General features: G+C 37.8%; 2 protein-coding genes across 2 annotated transcripts; one reads left to right on the forward strand and one right to left on the reverse strand.

The window, feature by feature from the left end:
* Positions 1-2,869: 2,869 nt before the first annotated feature.
* On the reverse strand, positions 2,870-4,364 carry LOC121752814. The gene is made up of 2 exons (XM_042147902.1): positions 3,489-4,364; positions 2,870-3,409 (listed from the first exon to the last, which is right to left on the reverse strand). Exons 1-2 carry the CDS (start codon positions 4,362-4,364, stop codon positions 2,870-2,872), a joined length of 1,416 nt encoding a protein of 471 aa, XP_042003836.1.
* Positions 4,365-8,934: 4,570 nt separating this feature from the next.
* Positions 8,935-10,421, forward strand: LOC121750664 (putative GATA transcription factor 22). The gene is made up of 3 exons (XM_042145244.1): positions 8,935-9,208; positions 9,367-9,633; positions 9,974-10,421. Exons 1-3 carry the CDS (start codon positions 9,017-9,019, stop codon positions 10,241-10,243), a joined length of 729 nt encoding a protein of 242 aa, XP_042001178.1. The 5' UTR covers positions 8,935-9,016; the 3' UTR covers positions 10,244-10,421.
* The last annotated feature ends 7,674 nt before the right edge of the window (positions 10,422-18,095 follow it).

Here is an 18,095-nt window from a genome sequence, read left to right on the forward strand (position 1 = left end):
GAAATAATCGACGGCAATCGTCCAAGATTACGGCACCCACCCTCCACCGTTGCTAACACCGAACCGCAACCGGCGACAATGTACGTGACTTCGCTTTAATGATTTTGTAGGCACGAAAACTATAAATTGGAACATCGATAATTGCCGCGGCTCATGAAATTCAGACGGTTTTTATTGTTTTGGGTATAAATGCATGGATTGTGGTATCCGACTGGGTTTTATTGTTTGTTCTGACATTTCTCTGCATTATATGCCTATATGAATGCATTATACTCACGGGTAAAACCTTCAAGCAACTGCCGTTGGACATTGGAAAAATAGTAAATGCAATAGTTTTATGTTCATTACTTGAATGGATCTGCACATTATGTCACTATTTTTATGCATTACATATCCTGTATTATGCATCATGTCACTGCTGGTTTATACTGTCAAAGAGTACATAGAATATTTGTTTGTTCATTACCTGATATAATCTCTGCATTATTTGCCTATATGAATGCATTATGTTCACTGGTAGAAACATCAAGTGACTGCTGTTGCACATTGGTAAAATAGTGAATTTAAGTTTTATGTTTATTAATTGAAAGTATCTGTATATAACATCAAGTGACTATTGTTTGATGATTGAGGTATTATTCTTGCAATCTGAGTCCATTATTTATGTTGTATTGTTGCATTATTTGGTTGGTGTGGTAAATTATTGTAGTATGAGTGAAGGATGATTGTTTATTTTCTAAATGTACATTACTGGGTTAATGTTATGCATTATTAGGTTGATGTTGTGCATTATTTAACTAATTCTATGCATTATATACTTGTTTCATGCATCAAGTGTCTGCTGTTGTACATGGGTTAAAGAGTGAATGGAATATTTTATGTTCATAACTAGCCTAAATTTGTACATTATGTAGCTATTTCTATGCATTATTTATCATGTTTTATGCATCATTTGACTGTTGTTGTACATGAGTCTAAGAGTGAATAGAATATTTTTATATGTTCATTACTTGAGTGATTCTGTTCATTATTTGACTATTTGAATGCATTATTTATCCTGTTTTATGTATCATGTGACTGCAGTTGTACATGGGTCAAAGAGTAAATGGAATATTTGTATGTTCATTACTTGACCAGATCTGTACATTATTTAGTTATTTTAGTGCATTATTTATCATGATTTATGCTTTATGTGACTGTTGTTGGACATGGGACAATGGGTGATTGCAATATTCATGGTGCATTTGTTGATTTATTTTGAACATTATTTGATTATTAAAATGCATTATGTATCAGTTTTCAGACATTATTTGGATGCTTCTGTACAAGAGTGTATAAGTGAATGCAGTATAACCGTCCACATTATTTTATTCAGTTTGTACATTATGTAACTAATTGTACGTTACTCCCTCCGTCCCCCAATTTGAGTCACTCTTTTCCATTTCAGGCCGTCCCCGAATAAGAGTCACTCTTCCAACTTACCATTTTTGGACATCAAAATTATCCCTGATGTTTAGCAATATTTACAAAAACTGCCATTACTGTAAATTTAAAAAAATGGAAATTGAAATCCATTAGGGTTTGGTCAACCCGTCTCTCACTCTCGATTCACTCTATCTACTTCACTCTCTCTCATTCACTCTCCGCCGTCACTCACTCTCCCCCTCCGCCTCCCTCCAAATATGGACAGTATCGTCCCTGAAACATAGATGGACTGGGTAGAGAACGACGAAATCGGTAGTCGTTCCGACATTCACGGTGTTCCACCGTTCGTAGGCGACGACGGGGCTGAAGGCCCGACACCCCCCGACTGGTTCTTTTACGGCTCTGAAACTGAAGATCCGTCCGACCCTCTCGATGGTGAAACCAAAGATCCGTCCGACGCTCTCAACGGATCTGAAACTGAAGCTCCGGCTAAGGATTTCGACGGATCTGAAACTCAGGCTTCGTCCGAGGGCGTCTATTGTTCTGAAATTCTACCTCCGTCCCCATTAATGGACGGATCTGAAACTCAGGCTCCGTCACAGCCGTTTGATTGGTCGGAGCCGAAGCCGCCTTCATGTCATGTTCTTTGGGGGGAAAGCGAAACACCTTCCATTGGTTTGGATGAAATTAAGGAAGGCATGGCCGCGGTTGAGCCAAAGAGAAAGTACTCCGACAATGAAAAAGCAATGCTACTAATCATGTTTCCTTGCCTCAAGGATGTCCTCTAATTTGTGAGTATCTTTCTGATTGAAAGCCATCCCCTTTGTTAGGGTTTGGAGGCTTCTGATTTCTGATGCCACCTACTGTATTTCTGATGTACTCGATGTTTATGTGTTATTGCTCCATATTTATGTGATATTACTGGCAGTGGTAATTGATGATGAATGTTTATGTGAAATGATGGCAGTGGGAATTGATGATGAATGTTTATCTGATACTGAGGCATAACTATAGTTGTTGTAAGTGTCCTCTGACTTCCCTGTGATGAAGCTTTTCTGAGGGAAAGCTCAGCCACCCCTGTGTATGGTGTAGAGGTTGTTGTAAGTGTAATGTGTTGTCCCTATGTCCATGTGATGAAGCTTTTCTGAGTACTCTTAATGAAGCCACCCCCTTGTAGGGTTTGGAGGCTGATTTCAAGTGATAATACAACCTATAATCACTGATTACTGAATTACATTTACAATGATGATGTTTACACAAAATGCAACCTATCTAGCTTAGTAAGCCACCCCCTATGAAGGGTTTGGAGGCTGATGCCATGTGATGAAATTTTTCTGATGGCAATAACAAAAAATGCAACATATGCACAAAAAAAAGAGTTTACATCTTAAACACAAACATATGTTTGTGCTTATAATGTAAACTCCATCCCCTACTATTATGTCTAGTACCCTAAAACATGGTTAAGATGCCATATGTCGTAGGTGTCTCCAGTGTTGTTTTCAGGAAGCTTTAGGTACTCCAAACTCTCTCTTACCAAACCCTCTTCAACTTGAAGTTGTAAGGGCAGCCCTCCTGTTCTTTGCAATCTGTCCTTGTTTAAGTGAGGGATGTTGTAGTCATTCTTCCCATGCACTTGTAGTATTGCTGTCAGACAGCTTTGTAGTGTGATAAATACTCTATTGAGTGTTTGTGGTGAGAGTTCTTCAAATGAGGTAAACACATTCCTCAGCAAGTCATCTACATTGGTGGCAATTTTGTCATCTTGAAGTGATTGTATTGCCCTTAAATACCCTAGATCTAACACATTTGTGTCTGGGGAGTTGGGTGGTTGACTAATTAGATGGAATTCAAAACCATCAGTACTAGCAAGTGATTCAAACTGTTGATCAGCAGCTCTTAGGTGAGGTTTGGCATTATCTTGCTGCATGAAAATCTTCTTGCTTGCATTGGCTGGCCATTTGGCCTTGATTGTTGGTATAATCTGTGAGGGATGTGTATGAGACTAAATGATGACATTAATCATGTTTGATAGCTTTAATAACAACAAAAAATTGGCGTACCTGGTTTAGAAGACAGGTTGTCATGACTTCCTTGTTGATGGATTGAATAGGCTTGGTCTCAATTGTCCCCTTTGGCCTGTTCTTATAACTTCTTTGGGCTGGTACTTCCTCTGTGAACGGGAATAAGCATATTTTACCATCAAATATGGTTTCCCCATCATTACCAAACAGTGGCCTACTGACAGCAGCCATGAACATCACTTTAGTGATGAATCTCTTGGACTTACAGGACCTATACGGCATATCCTTATCCGGCAAAAGGTAATATCGGTCTGATGTCTTTGTCATGTAGAACAATTTCTCATCAATATGAACTATGTTGTGCATTGAATGGTAAAGAAGTTTACCTTCTTCTAATGTTGCCTGAATATGAGAAAGACACCATTTCATCCTTGCAAGTTTGTTGGCTTCAGTCAATGTAGGCTTGATAGCACTTGTATGCGGTTTTAACTGTCTACTCTTAATGAATCTACCAATTGTTGACTTGCTTACTTCCATCTTAGAAGCAACCTTCCTTATGGTTGATCTCTCAAGCATAGACAGGTTTCTAAACTTTTCTTCATCTAGCATAAGTTTATCTTTGTGTTGATAACCTGATGCTCTGCTCCTCATTATAACAGGTTCCCCTCTGTCCATTTGCTGCTTGCTGACCTTCCAAATTCTTAATGCTGTCCTTTTATGGATGCCAAATCTCTTGGTTGCCTCAGTAAATGAACCTCTTGGCAGCACTCCAGCCTTACTTCGCTGTAGAAGAAACTGCGCAATGAGGTTTTTTTCTTGGGCGGTCAAGGTTAATGAAACCCGCTGCCATCCACTCTGCCCTTGCTCCTGCTGCTCCTGATCATGGTCCAACTCTCTGACCTCCTGACATTCCATTGCCCAGTGATGAAGATTTTCTGAGGGTTTTCAACAGTAAATAACTTTATGTTTTTTGTGTTGGTTGTTGAAAGTAGGGAGGAGTAGAAATGAATGTAGTTATAGGAGTTGGTGGACTTTGTACAAATTCCCTCCATGCAATGAAATTTGGTGCTTGAAATTCCCTCCTTTAATTTTTGCCTCCAACTTTTGAATTTGAGGTTCTGTGCAATCTGCTTCAGTTAGCTGTTGTAAATGGATGTTTAATTTTTTTGCAGTAACAACAAGTTTAATTAATCAAGAGTATTAAATGGAATTTATTTAATCACTATACCAATATTAATTAATCAAGTTTAATTATGTAATCCTCCAACATTTATTTGGCCATTTAATACTTCAAACAAATTTATTACACAAAAAGTTAAAGGGGCCCCACATTACACTACCTACCTCCATTTATTACACTACACATTCAAATTCTTTCTTAAAACCCGTGCCGAGTCAAAGAGTGACTGGAATTGGGGGACGGAGGGAGTATTATTTTGTATGTTGTACAGCATCAAAGCAGCTAAGATTGGACATCGACGAGGCGGTCGATGATATACTGCCAGTAGGAATTGCCCAGAAATTCCGGGAGCGATTATTAGAGGCCGGGACTAGTACAGCTCCGGAAGAGACGGAGGATAGGAAACCAAGGGGTAGGAACGTCGACCATCTGTATTGTCGACGAACCCCTACCGAGTTTCTGAATTGTATAAAGAGTTTAACTCCACGGCAGAAGGAAGCCGTCATGGAACTTATACATGAGTCTAAGAGTGAATGCAATATTTGTACATTATTTAGCTATTTCTATGCATTATTTATCATGTTTTATGCATCATTAGATTGCTGTTGTACATGAGTCTAAGAATGAATGCAATATTTGTATGTTCATTAATTGAGTGGTTCTGTACATTATTTAGCTATTTGAATGCATTATTTATCTTGTTTTATGCATCACTTGGTTGCTGTTGTACATACTAGACTCTAGCCCCTAGGCTTGTTAAACCCTTAGGGAAAACAAGAAACGTGCGCCAAACTTCAAAACATGGCACAACTTAAATTAAACGGGCCAGGATAAATATTCATTCCATTTTACAAATAATGCATTACAGAAACTAAACTACGCATTATACTATACTAAAATGTACATTATGTATGTCTGTTTTAAAAAAATACCTACGCGCTATGCATGTGCAACCCGAGATGAATTACTGCAGCTCGTGTATTTGGACAACATTTTTTAGACTTAGAACATACTACACCCTAGCCCCTAGGCTTGTTAAACCCTTAGGGAAAACAAGAAACGTGCGTAAAACATTGAAACACGGCACAACCTAAATTAAACGGGTACGGATAAATGTTCATTACATACCACAAATAATGCATTAATGAAACTAAACTACGCATTACACTACACAATATGTACATTATGTACATCTGTTTTAAAATATACCTACGCGCTATGCATGTGCAACCCCTGACGAATTACTCCAGCTCGTGTATCTGGACAACATTTTTTAGACTTAGAACATACTACACCCTAGCCCCTAGGCTTGTCAAACCCTTAGGGAAAACAAGAAACGTTCGCCAAACAATGACACACAGCACAACTTAAATTAAACGGGTCAGGATAAAAGTTCATTACATATCACAAATAATGCATTATAGAATCTAAACTATGCATTATACTATACAAAATATACATTATGTGCAACCCCAGACGAATTACTGCAGCTCGTGTATTTGGACAACGTTTTTTAGACTTAGAACATACTACACCCTAGCCCCTAGGCTTGTTAAACCCTTAGGGAAAATAAGAAACGTGCACCAAACATCGAAACACGACACAACTTAAATTAAACGTGTCAGTATAAATGTTCATTACATATCACAAATAATGCATTACAGAAACTAAACTACGCATTATACTATACAATATGTACATTATGTGTACATTATGTGGATCGACGACCGAGTTCACGTTCACCAGCACTTCAAAGTCCCCGAGTTGAACCATTAAACTCACCAGCGCAACCTCTTCTACCGCCGCGTTTCGCTCTACCTCACCTCCCTCCCGTCGCTCGAGGACTCCGTTTCACCAACCTCTCCGCCGGCAAAAAATCAAACGACATCGTTTTATCGCTCGACGACAATCAGACGATCCACGACGATTTCCATTGTTGAATAATCAATACAGGAACAACGCTTTTTTAATAATCAATACATGAACAAATAATCAATACAGGAACAAATAAAAATGAAAACAAAACACGAATGCTACAAGAACAACACTTTTTTACGAGAAAAAAAATCGTAAAAATTTTCTTTCTAATGTCTTCAACAGAGTGTTTTCAACGGAGAAGAAAGAATTAAAGTTTTGGAGAGGGAAGAAAGATTCGATTAATTCCAGTAGAAAAACCGCTGAGATCTTTTGAGGGAGAAAATCAAGCAACTTACCATAAACTGTAGAAGGCGATGATCACCGTAAGAGAGAGAGATTAAGATTGTCGTGTACAACTACTGACTGCTATATCTCTCATCAAATGGTTATGGGACAAGAAAAATAATAGTGCAGACGTATAAACTGTAAAAAACGATGATCATTGTGGGAGAGAGACATTAATATTGGCGTGTAATCTTTGAAGAATATGCAGAAAAGTTTCAACGGATTTTGGAAAAAGATTGATAGAGGAGATCATGGAAGATCCATAACTGAAAATTATTCCTATACCAAAATTAACCTTTTCCTATTATTTTAATAATTTAAATAATCATAATCTGCTTAATTTTCGTCCATAAGATCATCAAAATTGTGGGGCTAGGATTTAGAAGGAAAAAGAACAATAATTAGAAAAAGGAAATGAATACATCCTATATATATATATTGGAGTACATCATTGCAAACCAATAACATTACAAATTAGTAAATGTTCTGAACAATTAGCATTACAATACATGATTGTGTGACATGCATAATAACTCATTCAAAATACATTCTCATAAATTAAGAATACTTATGTTTTCACGTCCCCTTATATTTGTGTACATGCATAATAAATTGTCACCCACAAGATGTTTAGTAAAATTAATCACTACTAGAATATTTTTTCGTGATGTGGATTATGTTTGGGATTGAGATCCTAACAATTATAGCCATAGGAGTATATTACTAGCATCTTGCAATGCTTTTGTTTTTTCTTGAGTATCTTCAACATACGCCAGAAGGGGGCTCCGGGCTTCCAGTTGCGGCCTGGCGGCCGGCACATCTGTCCGGCGGGCAGTCGTAGATGCTACTCACGGCTAGTTGCAGGTGGGATTTTAAATTTTCTACTCCATTGGGATGTCATGAGTTTTAATGTGCAATTGGTAAAATATAAGAGAAAATGAGAAAAAATAATTGAAATAATATAGTGGATGGTGGACCCATATATGAGAAAATTAAAGAGAAGGAAAAAAGGTTTTCATAAATTGATATGAACTAATTCTATGGGACAGACGAAAAAGAAAATCCAGTCTATTTTTATGGGATGGAGGGAGTATTATTATTATTATATACTCCTTTGGTCTCATCTTACTTGGAACATTTTTTTTTTGGCATGGAGATATAAAAGTGAAGTGAATAGATAATAAAGTAGGAAAAAAAATAAAGTAATAGATAGATAAAAAAAAGTAAAGTAGGCGAGAGAATAAAGTTTTTTCACAAAGGGAATCGGGTCAACTTTCTTGAGGTATATCGAACTTCGGTATACCTCATTTTCGGTATGACAAATTTCAACCACCGTATCTCATTTTCAGTATTTTGTATTGAAATTCGGTATACCGCATTTGCGGTATACCTTCGAACGGAAATAGAATATTTGGATATTTAGAATATAATTTTGATTTTATAATTTTGAAAAATATATAAATATATTTTATAATAATTATATTTATATTTCACCATAGATTGTATAATTTAATAATATAATAAATATGATTTATGTATAATTATATTCATATTTTACGATATATAACGCAAATTCGTTATATACCTTGTATGTGGTATATACCATATGTAATATGTTCGGTACATACCGTAATTTACTGTAGATAACGAATTTTGGTATGCCACATAATATGAAAATGATATCACTTGGTAAGGTATCATACCGTATCAATAATCACGGCATACAAAAAATTCCATATTTTTCCAATACGATAAAGTCGATCGATATCATGGTATTTTCCCAATTCCTGGCGTTGGTTGTCTTAACAACACTAACTATATTTTCCCAATTCCTGGCGTTGGTTGTCTTAACAACACTAACTATATATCACTGAGGTTAATACTGAAGTAACCGCTTTTTTTTATTAATCTACTATTAAGTAAAGGGATACAAAATTAGTAAGCATTGGTGTGTTAAAAATAGAAGTATAGGGGATAGGGTTCTGTCAAATGGTCGTGTGGTAGCATTCTGATCCTTCCTTTTTCACTTTTGTCTTTTTTTCCCATTTTGTTTGATTGGTTGTCCTAATGTCACGTGAATGTCTTAACCCCACCCCTTACCTTGGCTTGCATTTGCCCTTCTTTTAAAACACCTCTAATCATCAGATCATTTCGACCTTTTTTTTACACACTCTTCCTAGTTCCAATGAACCTTAACCTTTCTCCTATGGAGCATGTGAAGGATAAGGAGCATGATGAGCAGCAGAAGGCCTTCAATTTTGGCCTAAATCACCAAATTGTTTCTTGTTCTTCGTCTTCTTCTACATCATGTCGAATTTTTTTCGATCCAAGTGGTGATCACGCGGGGTTTTATCATCCCCAATTATACCAGCCCCGGGTACACAAAACACTATTTATTTTTCTTGTTTATGTGTGTGTGTGCGTGTGTGTTTAAATTAGTATTGCATGATCTATATTGCAGCAAGTAGTACTAACAAGTTTAATTGTTGAATGTTGAGAGAATAGTTTTTTCTTATAAGTTTTGATCGGAATTAGGATGGGTATTATGAGTATGATAGAGGATCATCATCAACAACATCTTATGATATCAAAAACAAGTTGGAAATTGGAGTAAAATGGATGGCTTGGAAGAACGATCGTGTAGCCGAAGCTGCGAGGCTTGAAGTTAAGCAGGTGATGCGTTCGTCTTCAGTCGAGACTGATCTGAGATCATCTTACAATTGCGACGCCACAATTAGGGTTTGCTCAGATTGCCACACAACCAAGACCCCTCTTTGGAGAAGTGGTCCCAAAGGTCCCAAGGTACTGTTGTTTTTTTGGCATGAAGTATTAATATAGGATAGAAATAACCTACAAACAGCATTTTTCCTTTAAACTCCAAACTATGATCTGGATCGTTAGATTTCAAGATTTGATGTCAACAGATGACAAATAATGTCAACACAACGTCAATCAGTCGATAATGTTGATAATTTTCTGTTGGCGTTATTTGTCATCTATTGACGTCAAATCCTGAAATCAGACAGTGCAGATCATAGTTTGGGTTTGTACAACATATAGATTTTGCATTTGATTACATTTCCATTAATATAATTATATATGGTTTTAAGTTAACAAAATGATTGAACATATTTTTGTGCAGTCTCTTTGCAATGCATGTGGGATTAGGCAAAGGAAGGTGAGGCGCGCCATGGCAGCCAACTGCGGAGGGGCACCCGAGGTCAATGTGAAGGAGAAGACGGGAAAGAAACGGTGCAAAGTAGGTGGTGGTGGATCATCAACTAGTGGGAAGAAGATGGATTTTGAGGATTTCTTGAGCCACAAATTAGCAATTCATAGAGTTTTCCCTCAAGATGAAAAGGTAGCTGCGATCTTGCTCATGGCCCTATCTTCTGGCCTCGTTCATGCCTAATGTTTTAATCATCAAATTCCATTATTATTCACTGTTATTCTTGATTTAGACATATAGAGAGAAGTGTGAGAGATTGGTTTAGCTTTATTTTTTGTGATCTACTATCAGTTTGTAGAAGGTCCACCACTTAGATTTTCTGGTTGTGATTTTAAATAAGAAGAAATTGATATTTTTTAAATTGAATTTGTGTGGCAAACCGGTGGAATGATTTGGATGTTTTCATACTACATCCTTCATTTATCAACTTTCAAATGTGGATTTACTCATGAATTACTTGGTGCATGGATCTCGGTCATTTTTCTAAGTAATTGATCAAAAGAATTATATTAACAAATTACACATACTATATAGCTCGATCGCAATTTATGTACTTACCATTATTAAATATAAAATCTATGCGGATTTATAATTTTATACGTATATATATCGAATTATTGTCCCCCCTCCAGCATGGAGTGGGATGTATTTGGTTTCAATTAGCTTTCAGCATGATAGAAATTGAGAAAACCTGAAGTTTCAATAACTTAAGGGAAGCACTGCAAAAAAAATTGTCGAAGAACACTTTCTAAAGGTTTATTAATTTTAGTCACTCAACTAAAATTATACTACTATGAAAGTATCCTAGAAAAATAAAAAACTAAGATGTACTCCCATATTAAGAGTATTAATTGATTTGAGTACGAGTTTTAAGAAAGGTATAGAAAAGTGGATTAAATAAGTTAGTGAAATGTGGTCTCGTTTATATATATATATATATTAGTTTTATTATAAAATGAGAGTTGAATAGGTTGGTGGAATCAATGACGGACCCAGATGGGGTCGAGTGGGTCCACCGGTCGTCCGCCGAGAGCCCCCGGAAACTCCATTGATGGACCTCCGAGAATCCGGCGCAACTCCACCTTTGACCCCACGGAGCTCCGCCTTGACGCCAAGAGACAGATATCCACCACAGTTCTTCATCCTTTGCAGGAAATAAAAGAGATAGAGAATAACAATTGAAAGAATAGATGAGAGATGGAGAGGAAGAGATTCAAAAGAAGACGTGTTATAATTCTTAATTTTTTTTATGAAATGGGCTAAGTAATTGGGCCTACTTTTTTATCTAAAAATTGAGGAGAGTTAAAATAGTTATAATCCATAGATAATTAAGAGTAATTATAATTATAATGTTCATTTTATTAATGATAATTTCATTATATTTGATTTAATTTTTTTTGTAAAATTATTGATAAACATCAATAAGATTAGTTTTAAAATATTTAAATATAACTTCAAAAATAAATATTTAAGTTAGGCAATAAATTATTTAAATTATAAATATTTTTAAAAAATAATTATTTAAATATTATATTTACTATTATTTTCTATTGTATTCAACCCCACGGGTTTCAATTCTTGCGTCCGTCATTGGATGGAATGTAAGGTCTACTTACTATTTAAGGTAAAAATTAAATAAGATACTTATAGTGAGACAGACGAAAATGGTAAAATAAGACTCTTACTGTGAGATGGAGGGATAGTATTGTTTAATTATGTCGTTTAGTTAAGATTGCTTATCTTTGTGCCCTAAATTTTAGTTATTTATCACAAAAAATTAAAGCAAGTAATTAAGTCTTTAATTAAGTAAGTCTTTAAGATTAGTTTTGTTGTAGTGAGGATTGAATTCGATAACTCCTACCTAATTTAAAGATGTATTACTCATATATTGATATATTATTAGGAGTTTCATTTCATTCGTTTATGTAGGGCATATCTCATTGCTCGCATATGCATGATACATTTTGTGACATTAGTGGCCCTCATCGGATTGGTTCAACATAATAACCCTTTTTCTATATATTTTGTAAATAATATTGTTAATCATGGAGTTTTGTAATAATATTGTTAATCATGGAGTTTAAAATATTTATAACTATATCTATATTTGTTTTCCTTTAAATATATTTAATTAAGAGATATGTTTCTTGTTGTGATTGGAATAAGTTCTCTATTGTGCTTATAAATAGAGGTGTTCCATCATTGTAAAATCATTCTGAAATTATATAGTCAAATTTCTTGCTTGGCATCGCCTTCAAACGTAGAGATACATTGTATTGAACTGGGTAAACAATTCCTTGTGTTCATCTCATTTATATTTGAGATTGGTTGTGTTTATTTATCAACAACTGGCATCACAGCCTAAGGTTTAAGAGGTAGAAATCACGATGGGGATCGACAGGAAAATTGTTGCAGAGAATTCGACGGATCTAATATCGGGCTTTGGAAGATGTAGATTGAGAATTACCAGTACGGTAAAGATCCATGGATGACTTTACAAACCAAATCCGAAAAGATGAAACATGAGGAGTGTGGGTTGCTGAACTAGAATAACAATGAGCGTGTTTAGGCTATCCTTGTCCAAGGATGTGGCTTATTACACGACTACATGTTGGTCAATGAATGAGATGATGAAGAATTTTTTGGAGATGTATAAAAAACTATACCTTTAAGCAAGGTACATCTAATCTAATTAGACGATAGTTTAGTTATAGATTGCAAGAGAGAAAGCTGGCGCAACATCTCAATAAGTTCAACAAAATTACTGAGCAATTGAACTACCATTTCATATACCCCAACTTATATATCTCATCAGTCACATCATCAATATGCTCAATTTCTTATTCAAACCACAAGATTACTGACCAATTGAACTACCATTTCATATACCCCAACTTATATATCTCATTAGTCACATCATCAATATGCTCAATTTCTTATTCAAACCACAATTCCTATAACTCTATACAACTCCTTAGGCCATCCACAAAGTTGTCACTATACCGTCCCTTAAATTACTATTTTTGGGCCCCACTGTACTTTTTTACTCCATCCCTTAACTAAGGAACGGAACCAGCGACCCTCCGTTCCTTAACCGTCCCTTAAATTACTATTCATTCAATTTCATTTTTTATTTTATTTCCAACCAAATTCAATTAATAAAACACACTTCATTAAAAATAAAATAAAATTACAACATAAAAAAATACAGCTTAAAATTCAAAAAAATAAAAAAAGACATAATTAAAATCCAAAAAAATACAAATGACATACTTTAAAATACAATTTTACAGAGAATAAAAAAAACTACTCCGCCGGCGAATCATCCCCTGGAGGCGGTGGAGGTCCATTGAAGCCGTGAGGAGGCGGAATGCCAAGTTGTGCCGCCATAAACGCAACTCTATTAAGCCAGGCTTGGTATTGGGCGAGCGTAAAGCGTGAAGTGTCCACCATTGTGGCGGTCATGTACATGGCCATAAGGGAGTTGGGGGGTCCCCCCGAGCCCGAGCCCGCCTGGCTTGATTCGGCTCTGCCCTTCCTCCCTCTAGCCGCCTTCGCCGCATTTATCCCTTGCGGCCGACGGCGCCCACGGGAAGATCCCCTGGGGTCTTAACCTCCTGCGAGGCAAACTCTTGTGGCCCGCTGCCCGAACCGTCACCAGACGAGTATTGGCCACTCGTCGTGTGCTTTGTGCGCTTCGACGTCGAGCCCGTGCTGGACCGCACACCGTCGGCCCACCTTTCCTCGTCCTTGACGACCTCCCAAACATCAACATATTTGAATTGTTTGCCGGTGTCGTCGAAGTAGACCCGCAAAGCCGACCTCAGAATGTCGGCTCTCGTGGCTCCGCTTTGGTAATGAGCCGCTTCATTCTTGTGGATGGCGCAGAATCGTTTGACCTCTCTGTCGACTCGGTCAAAGTGAGCGCAAAGCATCTTATATGTGCGGTGGCGGGACTTTTTCGGCTTCATCTCGTGGTAGGCCTCGGTGACATTTTCCCAGAAGCACTTTCGGGTTTGTTGATTACCGACGATGGGATCGTACGAGAGGCTGATACAAGCGTTGTACACCGACAGCGTTTCTTTGGGGCCGTACGGAAGCCGGCCTAGATCCTCCTCCTCCTCGTCCGCCTCGGCCTCCTACCTCGCCTCGGCCTTCTTTCAGAGTAGGTTGAACCGGATAATCCTCCCGAATCTGGGATAATCACTGCGAATACCGCGGGGCGGAGGGACGGGCGTATGCATCAACATTAAAATTGGGTGGTTGGTACCTCCCCGGCGTCGACGTACCGGAACCACCCAATGTGTTGTACATGCTGAAGGGGTTGGCAGCGAAAGCGTGCATAAAATCCGATCACATGAATTTGATCTATTTAGCATATTATTTAGACAAATTCTATTCGCGCAATTATCACATGTATCATGCTCGTAACTTGAATTTAAATCATGCTTTAGAACAAATAAATCCTAAAACATGCATACTACATAGTCAGCCAATTTACCTTGTTGATTCTCCAAAGAATCGAAGATGGCTTGCGTCTTCTCCACGTGAAGATCTTCAGAACTCAACCTCGGATCTTCTGTCGGGTGTCCCGGACTGTATACTGATATTTGTGTGGGCAAATCTCACCAGAATACTAGGACTCGAATAACGAAGACAGAACTCTACTCACGGAAGAAGCAATTTTCGAACTCTCTCTCTCAAAAGGGAGGGGACGAAAAGTTTAATGAGAATAAGTGTATTTTCTGTCTCCTTTATTCTCCTATTTATATTAAGTCACATATTGGGCCCAGTCAGGGATCTAAAGAAGAATTTGGACATGGCCTCACCCAATTAGCTTTTTACTAATTAAATTGGACCCACAATTTAATACAAGCTTATATTGAAATATTTCAAGCAGCCACTATAGAAGTAATATTGCACTGTCTTTCCAAATCCGAAATTACAAGTGTTCCGGGTTTCCTTTAATTTGTTTATTTCATTTCCCGCGCTTAAGATAGAAACATCCATTAATTAATTAATATCTGCTACGGACTTAATTAATTAACATATTTTAATCTCCAAGAGTGGACTTAGCAAGAAACTTTTATTTATTATTCATAGAGTAAATCAAACTCCAACTAGCTAGGTTTAGAATAATAAAACCTTGTTTCGAGCTTCTCTTGTGGATGTTATCAAACGAGACTCTCCTCGCGCGCAATTTAATATAATAGCAATCCTAGCACCGCCAGATAATGATCACCACTACCCAATATACATGGATCGTTGGGTGACGAAAAACCCGCACCTTTGGTAAGTCAAAGTAGTAGATACTCAATATCGTATGCTCAATGCTAACGTACACTGATTAAGAAATTAATTATCAAGACCTCGTCTTTCAATAGATATCATAAAGACTCATCTTGCTGTTAGATCCATTCAGTGCTATACCACACCAATGTCATCATATTTCAATAAGGCTTAGAAATAATCGGACTGATATTGTAACCTTTCATAATAGGTAGTCTATGCCTATCTAGGTTGTGAAATTCTTGTTTTTCTTTGTTCAGAACTGACCGCGTACCTTAAATTGAGCGCAGCCCACAACCGGTCTACTAAAACAAAGACTTAGACTTTGTTATGTTGACTTATTCATTTAAATATGCATTAAACATCCATTAAATGTAGAACATAACAACATTACGACAAAAATAATCTGTTGCATTCATTGTAAAATAATTATTAGAGTTTTACAGCATTCAATCACTCGAAATGTGATTTCTAGTATACAAACCCTAACAATCTCCCACTTATACTCAAAACAGCTTTCGAGTATACAAAACAGTAGTGCACACGTCAAATTTCTCCCACTTATACTGAAAGCGAGTTGAGGTCTTGAATGAGTCGAACTCTCATCCCTTCAACGTGGCTCTTGAACGGTTTTACCGCCAATGCCTTTGTAAAAGGATCTGCCAGGTTGTTCTCTGACGCAATCTTGACCACTTGTATGTCTCCTCTCTGCACTATATCTCTTATGATATGATACTTCCGCTCTATGTGTTTGCTCGCTTTGTGAGCTCTCGGTTCCTTCGAATTTGCCACAGCACCAGAATTGTCACAATAAATCGTGATGCTCTTGGGCAGATTCGTAACCACACCTAAATCCATAAGGAAGTTCTTGAACCATACTGCCTCTTTTGCAGCCTCCGAAGCGGCCACATACTCGGCTTCCATGGTCGAGTCGGCGATGCATTTCTGCTTCACACTCTTCCAAATTACGGCTCCACCTCCTAAGGTGAACACATATCCTGAAGTAGATTTTCTCGAGTCCTGATCAGCTTGAAAGTCTGAATCAGTATATCCCAAAGGACAGAGCTTGACTGCATTGTAAACTAGAGCATAGTCCTTAGTCCGTTTAAGGTACTTGAGTATATTCCTTACAGCAGTCCAATGTCCTTGGCCCGGATTCGACTGATATCTTGTCACCATGCCAACAGCAAAGCAAATATCAGGCCTTGTACAAAGCATAACATACATGAGACTTCCAACTGCCGAAGCGTATGGAATCCTTCTCATTGCTTGTATCTCAGACGGTGTTTTAGGGCACATCTCTTGAGATAGATGGATGTCATGTCTAAAAGGTAAGAAACCTTTCTTGGCGTCCTGCATGCTAAAACGACTAAGTACTGTGTCGATGTAAGATTCTTGAGATAAGCACAACATCTTCTTTTCTCGATTCCGAAGAACCTTGATCCCGAGGATGTGTCCCGCGTCTCCCATATCCTTCATCTCGAACTGGTTTGATAACCATGTTCGGACTGATGACAACATCTTTTTATTGTTTCCAATTAGAAGAATGTCATCTACATATAACACTAAGAACACTACATTCCCCTTTTCAACCTTCTTATACACGCAGCTTTCATTTGGGCACTTTTCGAATCCAAACGTGCGAACAGTTTGATCGAAACACTGGTTCCACAATCTAGATGCTTGCTTAAGGCCATAAATGTCCTTCTTAAGCTTCCAAACCATGTGTTCTTTGCCCTCTATGGCATATCCTTCGGGTTGTCCCATGTAGATGGTCTCCTCAAGACTGCCATTTAGAAACGCAGTCTTAACGTCCATCTGCCATACATCCCAATCCATGTAAGCTGCTATAGACAACAATATCCGGATCGATTTGAGCATGGCCACTGGGGAGAAAGTCTCGTCGTAATCGACACCTTCCTTTTAGGTATACCCCTTAGCCACTAGTCTTGCCTTGAAGACTTTAACTCGTCCATCGGTTCCACGTTTACGTTTATGTATCCACTTGCTCACAATGGCAGTACAGCCTTCGGGTAGGACGGACAAATCGTAGACGTCTTTGTCTATTATAGATTGTAGTTTCGAATCCATTACTTTCACCCATTCGCAATGATCGACATCTGCCAGCGCCTCCGCAAAGTTTCAGGGATCTACTACATTGTTGTCTGATGAGTGATCCATGGATTCCCCCAAACCAATGTATCTATCGGGCTCATGCGAGACCCTCCCACTGCGGCGCGGCTCTACAATTCTTGGTGTAGAAGTTGAAGTTTCGGGAATTGTTTATACACTTGGTACTTGTTCTTGGTTAACGGAACATATGACAGAAGTTAGCTCTTCAAGAGCCACTTCACTGCTGGGTTTATGATTCATTACATAGTCTTCCTCTAAGAACGTGGCCTGAGTGCTCACAATAACTTTCTTATCTCGGAGACTAAAGAATTCATAACCTTTCGTCCCTTTGGGGTATCCTATAAACATACATACCTCCGTCCTAGATCCTAGCTTAGTTGGATCCTTTTCCAATACATGAGCCTGGCAACCCCAAATCTTGAGATGTGCTAGATTGGGGTTGCGCCCAGTCCACAACTCAAAAGAAGTAGTAGGTACGGATTTTGATGGTAAATTGTCTAATATATGGCTTGCAGAAAGCAAGGCATATCCCCAAAACGAAATAGGTAGCCGTGCATAACTCATCATCGATCGGACCATATTTAACAAGGTCTTGTTCCTTCTTTCAGCCACG

The sequence above is a fragment of the Salvia splendens genome, chromosome 10 (genome assembly GCF_004379255.2).
Source record: "Salvia splendens isolate huo1 chromosome 10, SspV2, whole genome shotgun sequence".
Taxonomy (NCBI): Eukaryota; Viridiplantae; Streptophyta; class Magnoliopsida; order Lamiales; family Lamiaceae; genus Salvia; species Salvia splendens.